This window comes from Delphinus delphis, chromosome 3 (assembly GCF_949987515.2).
Source record: "Delphinus delphis chromosome 3, mDelDel1.2, whole genome shotgun sequence".
In the NCBI taxonomy this organism is placed as follows: domain Eukaryota; kingdom Metazoa; phylum Chordata; class Mammalia; order Artiodactyla; family Delphinidae; genus Delphinus; species Delphinus delphis.
This window is the reverse complement of record NC_082685.1, coordinates 142,383,150-142,400,305: the sequence shown is the minus strand read 5'-3', so window position 1 is coordinate 142,400,305 and position 17,156 is coordinate 142,383,150. Positions and strand designations below refer to the sequence as shown.

Here is a 17,156-nt window from a genome sequence, read left to right as displayed (position 1 = left end):
TTCACCATTGAGGATGATGTTGGCTGTGGGTTTGTCATATATGGACTTTATTATGTTGAGGAAAGTTCTCTTTATGCCTACTTTCTGCAGGGTTTTTGTCATAAATGGGTGTTGAATTTTGTCAAAAGCTTTCTCTGCTTCGATTGAGATGATCATATGGTTTTTCTCCTTCAGTTTGTTAATATGGTGTATCACATTGATTGCTTTGCATATACTGAAGAATCCTTGCATCCCTGGGATAAACCCCACTTGATCATGGTGTATGATCCTTTTTTTTCTTTTTTTTTTTTTTGCGGTGGGCGGGCCTCTCACTGTTGTGCCCTCTCCCTTTGCAGATCACAGGCTTCGGACGCACAGGCTCAGCACCATGGCTCACGGGCTTAGCCGCTCCGTGGCATATGGGATCTTCCTGGACGGGGGGCATGAACCCGTGTACCCTGCATCAGCAGGCAGACTCTCAACCACTGTGCCACCAGGAAGCCTGGTGTATGATCCTTTTAATGTGCTGTTGGATTCCGTTTGCTAGTATTTTGTTGAGGATTTTTGCATCTATGTTTATCAGTGATATTGGCCTGTAGTTTTCTTACTTTGTGACATCTTTGTCTGGTTTTGGTATCAGGGTGATGGTGGCCTCGTAGAATGAGTTTGGAAGTGTTCTTCCCTCTGCTATATTTTGTAAGAGTTTGAGAAGGACAGGAGTTAGCTCTTCTCTAAATGTTTCATAGAATTCCCCTGTGAAGCCATCTGGTCCTGGGCTTTTGTTTGTTGGAGGATTTTTAATCACACTTTCATTTCAGTGCTTGTGATTGGTCTGTTCATATTTTCTATTTCTTCCTGGTTCAGTCTTGGCAGGTTGTGCTTTTTTAAGAATTTGTCCATTTCTTCCAGGTTGTCCATTTTATTGGCATAGAGTTGCTTATAGTAATCTCTCATGATCCTTTGTATTTCTGCATGTCAGTTGTTACTTCTCTTTCATTTCTATTTCTATTGATTTGAGTCTTCTCCCTTTTTTTCTTGATGAGTCTGGCCAGTGGTTTCTTAATTTTGTTTATCTTCTCAAAGAACCAGTTTTTAGTTTTATTGATCTTTGCTATCATTTCCTTCATTTCTTCTTCATTTATTTCTGATCTGAAGATTTCTTCTGCTAACATTGGGGTTTTTTTATTCTTCTTTCTCTGATTGCTTTAGGTGTAAGGTTAGGTTGTTTATTTGAGATGTTTCTTGTTTCATAAGATAGGATTGTATTGCTATAAACTTCCCTCTTAGGACTTCTTTTGCTGCATTCCATAGGTTTTGGGTTGTCGTGTCTCCATTGTCATTTGTTTCTAGGTATTTTTTGATTTCCTCTTTGATTTCTTCAGTGATCTCTTGGTTATTAAGTAGTGTATTGTTTAGCCTCCATGTGTTTGTATTTTTTACAGATATTTTCCTGTAATTGATATCTAGTCTCATCGCGTTGTGGTCGGAAAAGATACTTGATACGATTTCAATTTTCTTAAATTTACCAAGGCTTGATTTGTGACCCAAGGTATGATCTATCCTGGAGAATGTTCCATGAGCACTTGAGAAGAATGTGTATTCTGTTGTTTTTGGATGGAGTGTCCTATGAATATCAATTAAGTCCATCTTGTTTAATGTATCATTTAAAGCTTGTCTTTTCTTATTTATTTTCATTTTGCATGATCTGTGCATTGGTGAAAGTGGGGTGTTAAAGTCCCCTACTATGATTGTGTTACTGTCGATTTCCCCTTTGATGGCTCTTAGTATTTGCCTTATGTATTGAGGTGCTCCTACCTTGGGTGCAGAAATATTTCCAATTGTTATATCTTCTTCTTGGATCGATCCCTTGATCATTATGTAGTGTCCTTCTTTGTCTCTTGTAATAGTCTTTATTTTAAAGTCTATTTTGTCTGATATGAGTATTGCTGCTCCAGCTTTCTTTTGATTTCCATTTGCATGGAATATCTTTTTCCATCCCCTCACTTTCAGTCTGTATGTGTCCCTAGGTCTGAAGCGGGTCTCTTGTAGACAGCATATATACGGGTCTTGTTTTTGTATCCATTCAGCCAGTCTATGTCTTTTGGTTGGAGCTTTAATCCATTTACATTTAAGGTAATTTTTGATATGTATGTTCCTATTCCCATTTTCTTAATGGTTTTGGGTTTGTTATTGTAGGTCTTTTCCTTCTCATGTGTTTCCTGCCTAGAGAAGTTCCTTTAGCATTTGTTGTAAAGCTGGTTTGGTGGTGCTGAAGTCTCTTAGCTTTTGCTTGTCTGTAAAGGTTTTAATTTCTCCATCAAATCTGAATGATATCCTTGCTGGGTAATCTTGGTTGTAGGTTTCTCTCCTTCATCACTTTCTATATGTCCTGCCACTCCCTTCTGGCTTGCAGAGTTTCTGCTGAGAGATCAGCTGTTAACCTAATGGGGATTCCCTTGTGTGTTATTTGTTGTTTTTCCCTTGCTGCTTTTAATATTTTTTCTTTGTATTTAATTTTTGATAGTTTGATTAATATGTGTCTTGGTGTGTTTCTCCTTGGATTTATTGTCTGTGGGACTCTCTGTGCTTCCTGGACTTGATTAACTGTTTCCTTTCCCATGTTAGGGAAGTTTTCACTTCTATTCTCTTCAAATATTTTCTCAGTCCCTTTGTTTTTCTCTTCTACTTCTGGGACCCCTATAACTTGAATGTTGGTGCATTTAATGTTGTCCCAGAGGTCTCTGAGTCTATCCTCAGTTCTTTTCATTTTTTTTCTTTATTCTGCTCTGCAGTAGTTATTTCCACTATTTTATCTTCCAGGTCACTTATCTGTTTTTCTGCCTCATTTATTCTGCTATTGATCCCTTCTAGAAAATTTTTAATTTCATTTATTGTGTTGTTCATCACTGTTTGCTCTTTAGTTCTTCTAGTTACTTGTTAAACGTTCCTTGTGTTTTCTCCATTGTGTTTCCAATAATTTGGATCCTCTTTATTATTGTTATTGTGAATTCTTTTTCAGGTAGACTGCCTATTTCCTCTTCGTTTGTTAGGTCTGGTGGGTTTTTGCCTTGCTCCTTCATCTGCTGTGTGTTTCTCTGTCTCCTCATTTTGCTTAACTTACTGTGTTTGGGGTCTCCTTTTTGCAGGCTGCAGGTTCATAGTTCCTGTTGTTTTTGGTGTCTGTCCCCAGTGGCTAAGGTTGGTTCAGTGGGTTGTGTAGGCTTCCTGGTGGAGGGGACTAGTGCCTGTGTTCTGGTGGACGAGGCTGGACCTTGTCTTTCTTTCTGGTGGGTAGGTCCACGTCTGGTGGTGTGTTTTGGGTTGTCTGTGGCCTTATTATGATTTTAGGCATCCTCTCTGCTAATGGATGGGGTTGTGTTTCTGTTTTGCTAGTTGTTTTGCATGGGGTGTCTTGCATTGTAGCTTGCTGGTCGTTGAGTGGAGCTGGGTCTTGGCACTGAGAAGGAGATCTCTGGGAGATTTTCGCCTTTTGATATTATTTGGAGCTGGGAGGTCTCTTTTGGACCAGTGTCCTGAACATGGCTCTCCCACCTCAGAGGCACAGCCCTGACACCTGGCTGGAGCACCAAGAGCCTGTCCTGCACAGAGCTCAGAATAAAAGGGAGATAAAAAAAGAAAGAAAGAAAGAAGGTAAAATAAAATAATAAAATAAAAACTAATTTTTAAGAAAAAAAAGTTTTAAGTAGTTAAAAACAAACAAACAAAAAATGGACAGATAGAACCCTAGGACAAATGGTAAAAGGAAAGCTATACAGACAAAATCAGACACAGAAGCATACACATAGACAGTCACAAAAAGAGAAAAAGGGGGAAAAATATATATCTTTGCTCCCAAAGTCCACCACCTCAATTTGGGATGATTCGCTGTCTAGTCATGTATTCCACAGGTGCAGGTACATCAAGTTGATTGTGGAGATTTTATCCGCTGCTCCTGAGGCTGCTGGGAGAGATTTCCCTTTCTCTTCTTTGTTTGCACAGCTCCCGGGGTTCAGCTTTGGAATTGGACCCGCCTCTGCGTGTAGGTCACCTGAGGGCGTCTGTTCTTCTCTCAGACATGACAGTGTTAAAGGAGCAGCTGATTTGGGGGCTCTGGCTCACTCAGGCCGTCGGGAGGGAGGGGTACGGATGTGGGGCGAGCCTGCGGCGGCAGAGGCAGGTGTGACGTTGCACCATCCTGAGGTGCGCCGTGTATTCTCCCGGGGAAGTTGTCCCTGGATCACTGGACCCTTGCAGTGGCGGGCTGCACAGGCTCCCCGGAAGGGGGGTGTGGATAGTGACCTGTGCTTGCACACAGGCTTCTTGGTGGTGGCAGCAGCAGCCTTAGTGTCCCATGCCCATCTCTGGGGTCCACGCTGATAGCCGTGGCCGGCGCCCATCTCTGGAGCTCCTTTAAGCGGTGCTCTGATTCCCCTCTCCTCGTCCACCAGGAAACAAAGAGGCCAGAAAAATTCTCTTGTCTCTTCAGCAGCTCCAGACTTTTTCCCAGACTCCCTCCCGTCTAGCTGTGGTACACTAACCCTTTCAAGCTGTGTTCACGCCGCCATCCCCAGTCCTCTCCCTGCGATCCGACCGAAGCCCGAGCCTCAGCTCCCAGCCCCGCCCGCCCCGGCGGGTGAGCAGAGAAGCCTCTTGGGCTGGTGAGTGCCGATCGCCACCGACCCTCTATGCGGGAATCTCTGTGCTTTGCCCTCCGCACCCCTGTGGCTGCGCTCTCCTCGGTGGCTCCGAAGGTCCTCCCTCCGACTCCTGCAGTCTTCGCCCTCAGAGTGGCTTCCTAGTGTGTGGAAACCTTTCCTCCCTCCCACTGTTGCCGGTCACATCCCTATTCTTTTGTCTCTGTTTCTTCTTGTTTTTCTTTTGTCCTAGTCAGGTACGTGGGGAATTTCTTGCCTTTTGGGAGGTCTGAGGTCTTCTGCCAGCATTCAGTAGGTGTTCTGTAGAAGTTGTTCCACATGTAGATGTATTTCTGATGTATCAGTGGGGAGGAAGGTGATCTCTGCGTCTTACTCTTCCGCCATCTTGAAGCTCCGCCAGAGCTCTGTTTTCTGTTACTCATTACCTTTCATATCCTTTTGGTGGATCATAAATGGAGTATATAAGCAGCCACAGAGATCCTGATACTTTATTTATTTGTTTGTTTATTTATTTATTTTTAGCTGCATTGGGTTGCTGTGCATGGGCGTTCTCTAGTTGCAGCAAGCAGGGGTTCCTGTTTGTTGCAGTGTGCGGGCTTCTCATTGCGGTGGCTTCTCTTGTTGTGGATCATGGGCTCTAGGCGCATGGCCTTCAGTGGTTGTGGCACGTGGGCTCAGTAACTGTGGTTTGCTGGCTCTAGAGCACAGGCTCAGTAGCTGTGGCGCATGGGCTTAGTTGCTCTGCAGTATGTGGGATCTTCCTGGACCAGGGATAGAACCTGTGTTCCCTGCATTGGCAGGTGGATTCTTAACCACTGAGCCACCAGGGAAGCCCAAGGTCCTGGTACTTCAGAATGCTAGCATTGAAGATCTCATTTTGTCACTTTGCCCTTTGCTTTCTTCTTTGCCATCTTTCTTCTGTCCTTAGATTAAAAAAAGTGAACTTTGTAGTTTATCTTGTTCTTTCCTGATAGAGGGTAATTAATCTTACATTTGTCAAACTGGATAGCTGTTTGTTTTGTATGTGTTTTTTTAATTTACAGTCCTCGTTCCTTTTTTAAAAGGGCTATTTATTGTCACATTTGTGCCAGGCACTGTGCTGGGCACAAGGGTGGTCTTTGTGCACGTGGAATTTACACTCTTTTTTTTTCTTCTAGTTTTTAGAGTTTTTAACTCATTTACAAATAAGAAAAACTGATACATGCTAACATAAATAATTTTTGTGAAAAATTACTTTTTTGAAAGCGAAAAAACCCATTAATGAGGAGAGTGATATTATTTCACAGTTTTGCAAATCTCTTTAATATCTGTCTTAATAGAAGAGGGCTGGATTTATCATACCTGCTTTTTTGCATTCAGTCTTTTACAATATCACACATCCTGTAGCCTCTGAATAAAAGGCAAATGATGTCTTAGTATTGTAAAAATAGCTTTGATCTTGAGTACACTTGAAAGGGTCTTGTGGACCCTCCAGATCACACTTTGAGAACCACTGCTGTATTCTAATCTCCTCATTTTACATGTAAAGGCCCTGGATCTCGAGAGATTAAGTGAGAAATCCAAAATTACATGGCCTGTTCATGATGGGATACAGATCCTAGAGGTTTGTCTCTCTTCTCTTGGTTGGGATCCTCAGTCACAAACCTTGGAAATATACCCTAATGGCCTGTCCTGTTCTCTCTAGTTGTTGCCTCTAGCAAGGACTGTCACAGTATATTACTGCCCCCTACTCACATTTTTTTAAATGAAAGAAAAGAGGAAAATCAACAAACATGATAAATTCTGCTATAGGCTTACTGTGTTAGTATCTGAATTAGAATTTCTATTTGAACTAAAATGCTAAGGCAAATTGTATTGCACTCTATTCCATGTAAGCTGCTGATGACAGACTGCACAGTAAATATCACAGAGAGATATAGAAAGCAGATTAACCATAGTCTTACCAATTATCACATATTCTGTGTCTGAATGGAATGCAGTCACATATCCTAGGAAGATTTTCACAAGAAAAGGCTGAAAAGGTGGTGGGTATATTAAGAATTTGCAAATAAACTGGCAATCTTTTGGAACTTTTTAGATAAAATGGGAGTTTTTCTGAAATTAGATATTTTCCATTCCTTAGCCAGACCTTATTTTGTCTTCTTTTTAAAAAAATCAAAGAATCTTCTTGGCCACTTAAGAGATCATTTCCTTTGTATCCTACCAGATGATCCAGAGAAGGATCATAGCCTTGTTCCTTTAAACAACCTAATGCCCAGAAAAGCTGGTCCACTAGAGGAAATTCTTCCCAAGGAATATACTTCCTACTTTCATTTTTTTTTAGGTTCTACATTTTTTGGTTCTAAATTATGAATCACATCCATTTCTTTTTTCATTAACATAGTGACATAATGGTAATTCTCTTCCTCAGTGAAAGAATTCACAACAGGGAAATTCCTGGCGGTCCAGTGGTTAGGACTCTGCACTTACACTGCCGGGGGGCACGGTTTTGATCCTTGGTTGGGGAACTAAGATCCTGCATGCCGCGCAGCACAGTGAAAAAAAAAAAAAAAGAATTCACAACGGCGAACGTTTTTTAGGTGAAGAACTGCTTCTCCCCAGGTTTCCCTTTGGGCACATTCTTCCCAGTTTACCCTGAAGTCCAAATGACCACCAGGAAGTTGGAAACTGCAGGTTGCAAACAACACTGTCCTTTTTCCCAGGAGAACAGTGAGGATGCCTGCAGCTGGTCACCATTCCTCCCACCCTGATTCAGGGCCTCAGCCCCTGTGGCTCCACACTGGTGGTCATGGGGTAGGAGCGAAATTTACACTCTTGAGGGGAGGACAGGAATAGAATAGACAAGTCACAGATGAATTTGCAATTTCAAATTACATTGTAGGGAGATGAACACTGGTGGGGTTAGCTTTATCAGGAGGAGGGACACCTCTAATTTTAACAGGAGGGAAGAAGGGTAGAGTGGGCATGGAGGCAAGTAAGTCTGTAGTTGGTGGTAGCAAGTCACTTCTTAGACTTTAAAAACTAATGTTTATTTAGTTTTATTTTCGATTGTTTTAAGACATATTGTTCAAGCATTCAAATGATAGCTCTCATTTGAATGCTTTCTTTAACCCATTTAGGGTACATATCTAATTTAAACATATAACAAGTTATTTGCTATATTTGTGTATAATTCCATTATATTCTGAAATCAGTATTCACAGGTAGTAATTGAAATGAGTGTAAGTTATTTTGTCAGTATCTGGTTTTGACTGCAGTAATTCTGTTACATTTAATTAACATTTCAAGTCTATTTGGAGGATTGATTTGTAGTGCCTTTCTTTATATAAAACTATGATCCTTTTACTGTCTCATGTATATGATAATCACATTTAATATTCCTAATGCAGTGTTTCCTTCTGAGAGGTCAGTAGATCCAGGGACTAAGTGCTTTGGCAAGAATGATAAATGTAGCTCAAGAACAGTGAGTTACACATTGGATATTTGTATGTGAATTGAACCTTGAAAAGTTCATGGGGAAAGCAAAGATTTTATGGAACCAGTATAAGTGATATAATGTGGTTAGTTACTTACAAATTCAGCTTTAAAAATAATTGTTTAAGGTGACTAAACAATTAGCCAAATGCACAAGATAATAATTTCTACTTTGCTGTATTTTGTTAAATAGATTTATGGTTCCTATTGGCATTACTCATTTTGGGAATTTTAGATTCATGTGTTATTCATTTAGTGATAGTCAAACAATCTTAAAAGGCTTCCTCAAAATTGTTTATTGAAAAAGCTGAATTGTTTGTAAGATTTCTACTTATATACTAAAGCAACTTAGTTTATCATATGACAGCTATTCTGAGTACATGGTAGATAAGTTTGGATGACGCTACTGATTAGATTAAACTAAAATATTTTCTTGTATTTCAAAGAAATAATACTCCTAATAACAAAGCCACATAATATAGAAGGTGCTTTCCATTTTCACTTTTCAGAAGTAACAGCAGTGGTGATCTATATTTACAGTGCCTGTAAGGTAGGAAGTAGGGTTAGAGAAAGGAAATGGGGTTATAATAGACAATAAGTAGCTTTTCTCCATTTTTTTTTTTTTTTTTAAACCAGGTTTCTGCTTTGGGTCTGGATCCCTCAGGTGCCCGTTTGGTGACTGGAGGATATGACTATGATGTTAAGTTTTGGGATTTTGCTGGAATGGATGCTTCTTTTAAGGCATTTCGATCCCTTCAGCCCTGTGAATGGTATGTATTATGCAACTTAATACCTTCATATTTGAAGACACAGTCTCTTGTTATTTGAATTCTGTTTATGATGATTTTTACCAAAATACAATAAGTTTACATGACTATGTACTACGTTCGTTATTCAGATGAAAGCGAAGTGTACCTTTTATGTTTCTTTTCTTTAGTAAATTTCCTTTAGTTTCATTCATTTATTCTTTAGTAAATTTCCTTTAGTTTCATTAATTTATGTTTTAAAGACTGCCTTTTGTTGTTATGTTTTAAAGACTGTCTTTTGTTGTTTTTTAAAAAATATTTTAATTTAGAAATCGTTACCTTGCCTAGTTTATTTTAAAACACTTCATTAAGTACTGTGTAATACTATGTGTGTGTACAACGTATGTTAAGCCAAGTGCTAGTTGGTGCTGCACTGTGCAGGTATGGTCAGCTAGCATTATATTATTGTAAAGGACTTTACATGTTGCTACCATAAGCCACCCTCTTATTTCTACTTTTGACCATCGTTGATCTTTTAGCGTATTGGATATCAGAAATGGATTTTATTGGTGAAACTATCTTGTTAACTTGCATAACGTATGTTGGAAATGAGCTTTCAATGATGAGATTTAAAAATATTCAAGATATGTGGATTAGCTGAAATTACTCTGACTCAATTTCTTACTCTTGCATGAATGGGGTATAAATCTAGTTTTGCCTTCAACCTGAACTCTTAGGGGTTTTGTTTCATGTCCACTTGTAAACTCTGGATTTCATCAACTATATGGAGAAAGTTCCTGTCTGTGGACTGTTGAGCGTTTGCTTCCAGTGAACCTTTTGTGAAAGTGGTGGTTGGAGCATCTAAATGAGATGCTGGGATTTTTCTCAAGCCTGCAGAACAGATCATATGAATTGTTTGTGCTTACTTGCCAATAAATATTACATAATAGATGTCTGTCTTATGTGGATCAGAATTGAGTCAGACCTCAAATTTCTCTGGCAGTTATATAGTTATCTAGCAAAATAACCTTGCTGACTAAAGTGGCTCTGGTCAGTGTTCTACAAATCATTGATTTGTAAAGTTTGAAGTTATAACTCTTAAGCTGTCTAGTAGTAAAGATTTGAGAATTCCCTAAATAGATCTTAACAGATATAGGATCAATTGAAAGGAAAAAAAAAAACTGAGTATCTCCAATGATGGCTATATTTAAAATAGCTCTTATGATTTAAAATAGTGACATCTATCTTGAGTTAGTATGATGACCTTTTTTAAAAATACATTTATTTATTTTATTTATTTATTTTTGGCTATGTTGGGTCTTCGTTGCTGTGTGCGGGCTTTCTCTAGTTGCAGCGGGCAGGGGCTACTCTTCATTGCAGTGCGCAGGCTTCTCATTGTGGTGGCTTCTCTTGTGTGGTGGGTGGGCTCTAGGCACACGGGCTTCAATAGCTGTGGCTCACGGGCTCAGTAGTTGTGGCTCGTGGGCTCTAGAGCACAGGCTCAGTAGTTGTGGCTCACGGGCCCAACCGCTCCGCGGCATGTGGGATCTTCCCGGACCGGGGCTCGAACGCGTGTCCCCTGCATTGGCAGGCAGATTCTTAACCACTGCGCCACCAGGGAAGCCCCATGATGACCTTTTAAAAATGTATTTAAAATATGTTGTTTAGGGCTTCCCTGGTGGCACAGTGGTTAAGAATCTGCCTGCCAATGCAGGGGACACGCGTTCGAGCCCCGGTCCGGGAAGATCCCACATGCCGCGGAGCGGTTGGGCCCGTGAGCCATGGCCGCTGAGCCTGCGCGTCCGGAGCTTGTGCTCCACAATGGGAGAGGCCACAACAGTGAGAGGCCCACGTACTGCAAAAAAAAAAAAAATGTTGTTTATACCCCTTTTTCCCACATGATAGATAGTCTCTTGATTCATATAGGGATTGTGCTCTTCTTCTACCTCTACAACTATAAGGTGACTTGTTCAGGACTATCCAGTGCTATATCAATGATCAGCTCTGAATGGAATACATATCTTATGAGTCTCAAGCCAGTGCTCTGTTATTCACTAAACTATGTCATTTGCTACACTGTTGTAATTGAAAATGCAGAAAAAACTAAGAATAAGCTTGTTTGCTCTTCTGTAATTAAATTGTTGCATCCTATATGTAATTGTGAGCTATCAAAGATTAGATAGATGGGAAGAAATAGAATTCTTGACAATTCATATAAATCTCTAATATTGCAAACATTATGTGAATGTTACTCCTTTAAATCATGAGAACTATTTAACTTTGCCATCACTTGCCCCTAATCTCAAAGTAATGTGACTCTGCTTTTTATGATGTTTTTGTGACTCAGTGTGTATTTTATATCTATTTACATATTCATCTATAATTCCCTTTTTACTGTAAAAAAGATTTCAAATGGAGAGAAAAGCAGAGGAATTAGTATGATAGCCATCTACCCTTTACCTAGATTTAAGTTATAAATATTTTTCTTTATTTGCTTCATCTCATTTTTGTAATTTTTGAATTATTTAAAAGTAAAGACACTGTTTGTATGTAACAAAACAGAAACAGACTCACAGATAGAGAAAATAAACTAGTGGTTACCAATGGGGAGAGGGAAGGTGAGAGGGGCAGGATAGGGGTATAGGATTAAGGAGATACAAACTACTATGTATAAAATAAATAAGCAACAAAGATATATTGTACAGCCTAAGGAAATATAGCCATTAGTTTGCAGTAACTTTAAATGGAGTATAATCTATAAAATTATTGAATTGCTCTGTTGTACACCTGAAACTAATAAAATATTATAAATCAACTATAATATAAAAAAAATAAAGACAGACACACCTTTCACTTTGAAATACTTCAGTGTGTTATCTTTGAAAAAGATAGACGCTTTCTTATATAAATGTAGTTCCATTATTATTTTTAACAAAATTCTTCAGAATTCCTTAATATTTCCAATAAATATTCTGTATTTAAATTTCCCCATTTGCCCTCAAAATGTGTTTTTTAAAAAATTTATTTATTTATTTTATTATTTGTTTTGGCTGTGCCAGGTCTTAGTTGCGGCAGGCAGGATCTTTAGTTGCAGCATATGGACTTAGTTGCAGCATGCATTTGGGATCTAGTTCCCTGATCAGGGATCAAACTCGTCCCCCTGCATTGGGAGCACAGAGTCCTACCCAGTGGACCACCAGGGAAGTCCCTGAAAATGTGTTTTAATGCTGGTTTGTCAGACATGGATCCAATCAAGTAATACACATCACATCTATTTTATATCTCTTACGTCTCTTTTAATCTACACTGACCCTTCCTTAACCATTTTCTTTCCCATAACTTTGTTAAACAGACGAGTCTAGTCGTCCTCTATGAGATTCTTCCTTCCTCATTTTCTAATTGCCTCCTTTTGGTATTATTTAAGTTGTTTCTTTATCTCCACTATTTCCTATAAAAGATCCAAAGGCTTGATTATAATCCATATTGTTTCACATCAGATGGCATGTATTGTCTGGTTGTTGTCACTATTAGTAACTAGCAATTAAGACTGATCCCTGGAGTAAGTTGGGACATCTGATTCCTCCATTGTAAAGTTAATATTACATACTTGAGATAGGCAAGAACTTTGGGGGGAAGATACCTTGGTACCATGTAAATATCCAGATTCTATTCATCCTTTCACTTAATAAGTTTAGCATCCATTGATTATTCATACCTGAATCATTTATTTCATCGAGGGCTGCAAGATAGTGGTTTTCTAATTCTGTTGTTTCATCTACTTTTACTTGCTGGCATTCTTCTAAGAGAAGTACTTTTCCTCATGCCTGATGTTATTTGGTTCCCCTGAAATACAGTTCCTAATGGAGAGTCAGGATAAATGCTTAGTTATTTCCCTTTTATTACTCATTTTTAGCTTATGGGTTGGTGTTGATAAATGAGTTGTTGCTGTTATTCATGGTGATAGTTTTTTTTTTAATTTTTTTGCTTTTTCTTTTTTGATTACTGGTATTTATGATTTGAAAATTTTCATGTGTTTCAGTCAATTGCAGTCATTCTTTTTTTAAAAGAATTTTATTTATTTTTGGCTGCGTTGGGTCTTCGTTGCTGCACTCAGGCTTTCTCTAGTTGTGGAGAGTGGGGGCTACTCTTTGTTGCCATGCGCAGGCTTCTCATTGCAGTGGGTTCTCTTGTTGCAGAACACGGGCCCTAGGCGTGTGGGCTTCAGTAGTTGTGGTGCGCAGGCTCAGTAGTTGTGGCTCTTGGGCCCTAGAGCGCAGGCTCAGTAGTTGGGACGCATGGGCTTAGTTGCTCCATGGCATGTTGGGATCTCCCCAGACCAGGGATTGAACCCCTGTCCCCTGCATTGGCGGGAAGATTCTTTTTTTTTTTTTTTTTTGCGGTACGCGGGCCTCTCACTCTTGGGGCCCCTCCCGCTGCGGAGCACAGGCTCCGGACACGCAGGCCCAGCGGGCATGGCTCACGGGCCCAGCCGCTCCGCGGCATGTGGGATCCTCCCAGACCGGGGCACGAACCCGTGTCCCCTGCATTGGCAGGCGGACTCCCAACCACTGCGCCACCAGGGAAGCCCTGGCGGGAAGATTCTTAACAACTGTGCCATCAGGGAAGTCCCAGTCATTATTCTTTTTGATGTTTAAAGTGTCTCAGATTTGGCCATTGGGAGTCCCTGATTGCTATGTAGTTTTGACATGACCTCATTAGTCTTTAAAAGCTTACTTATTTTCTGGAACAACATGTTGTAGGCTTCCCAGTACATGCCTTTCCAGGTCCCAGAGTGAGCATTTCCCCACAGACACCTGTTTTGTTAGTGGGAATGGTATTCAGAGACCAAATCTGGATGCTACACATGTTCATTGACATTGGGGTATCATTACTTCGTGACCTTTTCAGTGGAAAGAGGTGAAAAATATAGATAAGTGTGTGTGTGCTTAAATGATGAGATCATATTGACATTTCCATTTCAAAATTTTAGTAAACTTTAACTTTCTGAATAATTTTTAATTTATTGAAAAGATATACAGATTGTCCAGAGTTCAGGTATACCCCTAACCCAGTTTCTCCTATTGTTAACATCTTACATTACCATGTCACGTTACGTTTGTGATAATTAAACCAACATTGGTACATTATCATTAGCTAAATGCCAAACGTTATTTCGATTTCACTTTTTTTATAAACTAATATCCCTTCTAAGATATTACATTACATTTAGTCTTCATGTCTGTTTAGTCTCCTCTGGTTTATGATAGTTTCTCAGTCGTTGTTTGATTTTCATGACTTGACAGTTTTGAGGTGTATCGGTCAGGTATTTTGTAGAATATCCTTTGACTTATTTTTTAATGGCATTTTTCTCATGGTTAGACTGAGGCTGTGGGTTTTTGGGCTGAAGATCACAGAGGTGAAGTGCCCTTCTTGTCACATATCAGGGGTACATGCTATCATGTTTTTAAGGTTTCTCCACTATAGAGTTACTTTTTCCTCACCTTTCCATATGGCATTCTTTGGAAGCAAGTCAACAAATGCTGCTCACACTTGGTAGAGTGGAAAAATTAAGCTGTCCCTCCTGAAGGGGGTGATAATTACATAAAGTACTTGGAATTCTTCTGCAAGGAAGAATGTTTGTTTGTTTATTTGTTCATTTCTATTTATACCTTGAATTATAAGTCAATACTGTGTTATTTATTTTGTTGCTCAGATTGTTTCAGCTGTGGCCATTGTGAGCTCTTTCAGTTTGCCTCTTGTGTTCTTTTCTTTGACACTGTCTTTTGGTTATCCGTTTTGTGAAATGTCACATGGGTTTATCCCTGGGAGACAAGGGAGGCAACACAATTATGTGCTTTGCTATCTGTACGTGAACTAACACATGCACAGTGACCAATCAGGGACAGATTTTGGAGGAAGTGGTGTGATTGGTCATTGATCAGGATGCACAGCTGCTATTTATATAGTGATTTTTGGACTGAAGTGCTAGTAGCAAAATTTGTACTTCATGCAGTTACTCACAGTTAATATACCATAGTAACTGAAATTTGAACCATGTTGTTGGGGTCTGGTATTATTTATCTAAACCATAGCGACTGAAATTCATGCATATCAGAACCATGCAAGGCAAGGATTGCCTGTATCCGATATGCAAAAGTAAAAAAGAAACTCAATGGGACGTATAGAATGAATTTTTTTTATTGTTGAAAATAAATTATATTCCTGTACTCTAATCTTCTGGTCTGCTAACAGACTAACAAGTTAATCATTAGTTTGGAAACTTATAATCCTGGTTCTTGCTTTAAGTTCTGGGATAATTTAGTCAATAGTGTTTTTTAGTCAGATGTAACACAATTTCATACGTAGTAAGTATTGATTTAAGTGGTTGTGTACTTACATTCACTTCTGAGAAATTTTTTTGCAGGTTTAATTACTATATGATAATGGTTTTCAGTAGTTTGTTCATCGTTTGTGTCAGATGTTCAGCCTTTTCAAGTGGATGAATGCTACTATTTTTCATCAGGTGTTCGTTGGTTTAAAATCGCTATTCATATAAATGTTAAAATAAGTTTCCACTTCAGAAGTCCACCAAAGATCCATAACTGAAGACACAGTTGTTTTGGGCCATGCATTGTGGAGATTGTCTTCCCAAAGCATTCTGTGAATGGGCACTCACTGGAACTGCTCAACTCTGTGACCGTTCAGCGTGAGGTCACTCAGCCCTGCATATTGCAGTAAATTCTGAGACTTGGCACATTACAGTTTTCTCAGACGGGGGTTTATGGGCATATTCTCAGGGGCTTATGAATTCTTTTTACTAATTTAGAAATTCTGTTTTTTTCATTTTGATAACCATTTGGCACAACGCTAATGCCTGCGTTTGTTTACCTTTGTGTTTAAAATCACCTGGGCTCAAATGCTCCATTCACTTTCAGTTGCCGTAGCCTCATGAGAAGGGAGCAGAGACACCCTTCATATATAAATGTCAAATGAAAGGCTGTTTTGTCATAAAGTGTTGTATGAACAAAGTTTTCATAGTAGTTATAATAGAGACACTTGGTGGAAAGACTGGATCATTGCTGTAACACAGCAAAATAGGCCTGTGCTAGTGCAGGCAACTGGTATTCATTAACTTGTTCAGCTGATGGCTGATTAAAGGACTGTGGCAGAGGGATATAATCAGTTTGTCTCACAATAAAGAAGTTGTTTCAATCTTTATAGTGTTGTGTCAGAAAACAACATCTTAAAATTAATTTAAATTTCATTGGTTATTTTGTTTTAGTATTTGCTTTTAAAAAAATCACTTTATTGAGGTTTAATTTATATACCATAAAATTCACTCATTTTAAGCGTGTAGTTCAGTAGTTTTGAGTAAACTTACAGGGTTGTGCAACCATGACCACAATCTAATTATCATCACCCCAAAACAAACTTCATTCCTATTTGTGGTCACTCTCCATTTCTACCTCCGGCGTTAGGCAGCCACAACTCTGCCTTATAGGTGTGATTTTTCTGGATGTCTCATATAAATGGAATCATACAATATGTGGTCTCTTGTGTCTGTCCTCTTTCCCTTAGCATAGTATTTATGAGGTTCACCCATGTTGTAGCATACATCAGGACTTTTGTTCCTTTTTATGGTTGACTAGTATTCTGTTTTAGATAGATAGATAGATAGATGGCATATCTATCACTAGATGGCATATTTTGTTTGTCCATTCACCATTTGGTGGACATTTGGATTGTTTCCACTTCTTGGCTATTATGAATAATGCTGCTTGAACATTTGTGTACAAGTCTTTGGACATATATTTCCATCTCTTTTAACCTAAACTGCAAATTGCTAGGTCATATAGTAAATTTATGTTTAACATATTAATAACTTTATAGCTGTTTTCCAAAGTGGTTATACCATTTTACATTCCCACAAGCAATATATAAGGGTTCTAGTTTCTCTAAATTCTCACCAACAATTCCACATCCCCCCGCCCCACTGTACCACGTGGCTCATGAGATCTTAGTTCCCCAACCAGGGATTGAACCCAGGCCCTCGGCAGTGAGAGCACAGAGCCCTAACCATTGGACCACCAGGGAATTCCCTCACCAGCATTTGTTTTTGTTTTTTTGATGATAATCATCCCTGTGGGAGTGGAGTGATAAGTGTTTACTTTTTTTTCTCAATTTCTTTTTATTTATTTTTGACTGCATTGGGTCTTCATTGCTGTGCGTGGGCTTCTCATTGTGGTGGCTTCTCTTGTTGCGGAGAATGGGCTATAGGTGTGCAGGCTTCAGTAGTTGTGGT

General features: G+C 39.2%; 1 protein-coding gene and 1 pseudogene across 4 annotated transcripts in view; one reads left to right on the top strand and one right to left on the bottom strand.

Annotated features, from left to right (window-relative positions):
• The window catches only part of WDR70 (WD repeat domain 70), a 308,150-nt gene that overhangs the window by 59,967 nt on the left and 231,027 nt on the right, over positions 1-17,156 (top strand). For all 4 annotated transcript variants that reach the window (XM_060009572.1, XM_060009570.1, XM_069540615.1 and 1 more), the window contains one exon: positions 8,745-8,878. In XM_060009572.1, coding sequence (XP_059865555.1) covers positions 8,745-8,878 — 134 coding nt within the window. The remainder of the gene's footprint in view (positions 1-8,744; positions 8,879-17,156) is intronic.
• On the bottom strand, positions 6,574-7,424 carry LOC132421637 (nucleotide triphosphate diphosphatase NUDT15 pseudogene; annotated as a pseudogene).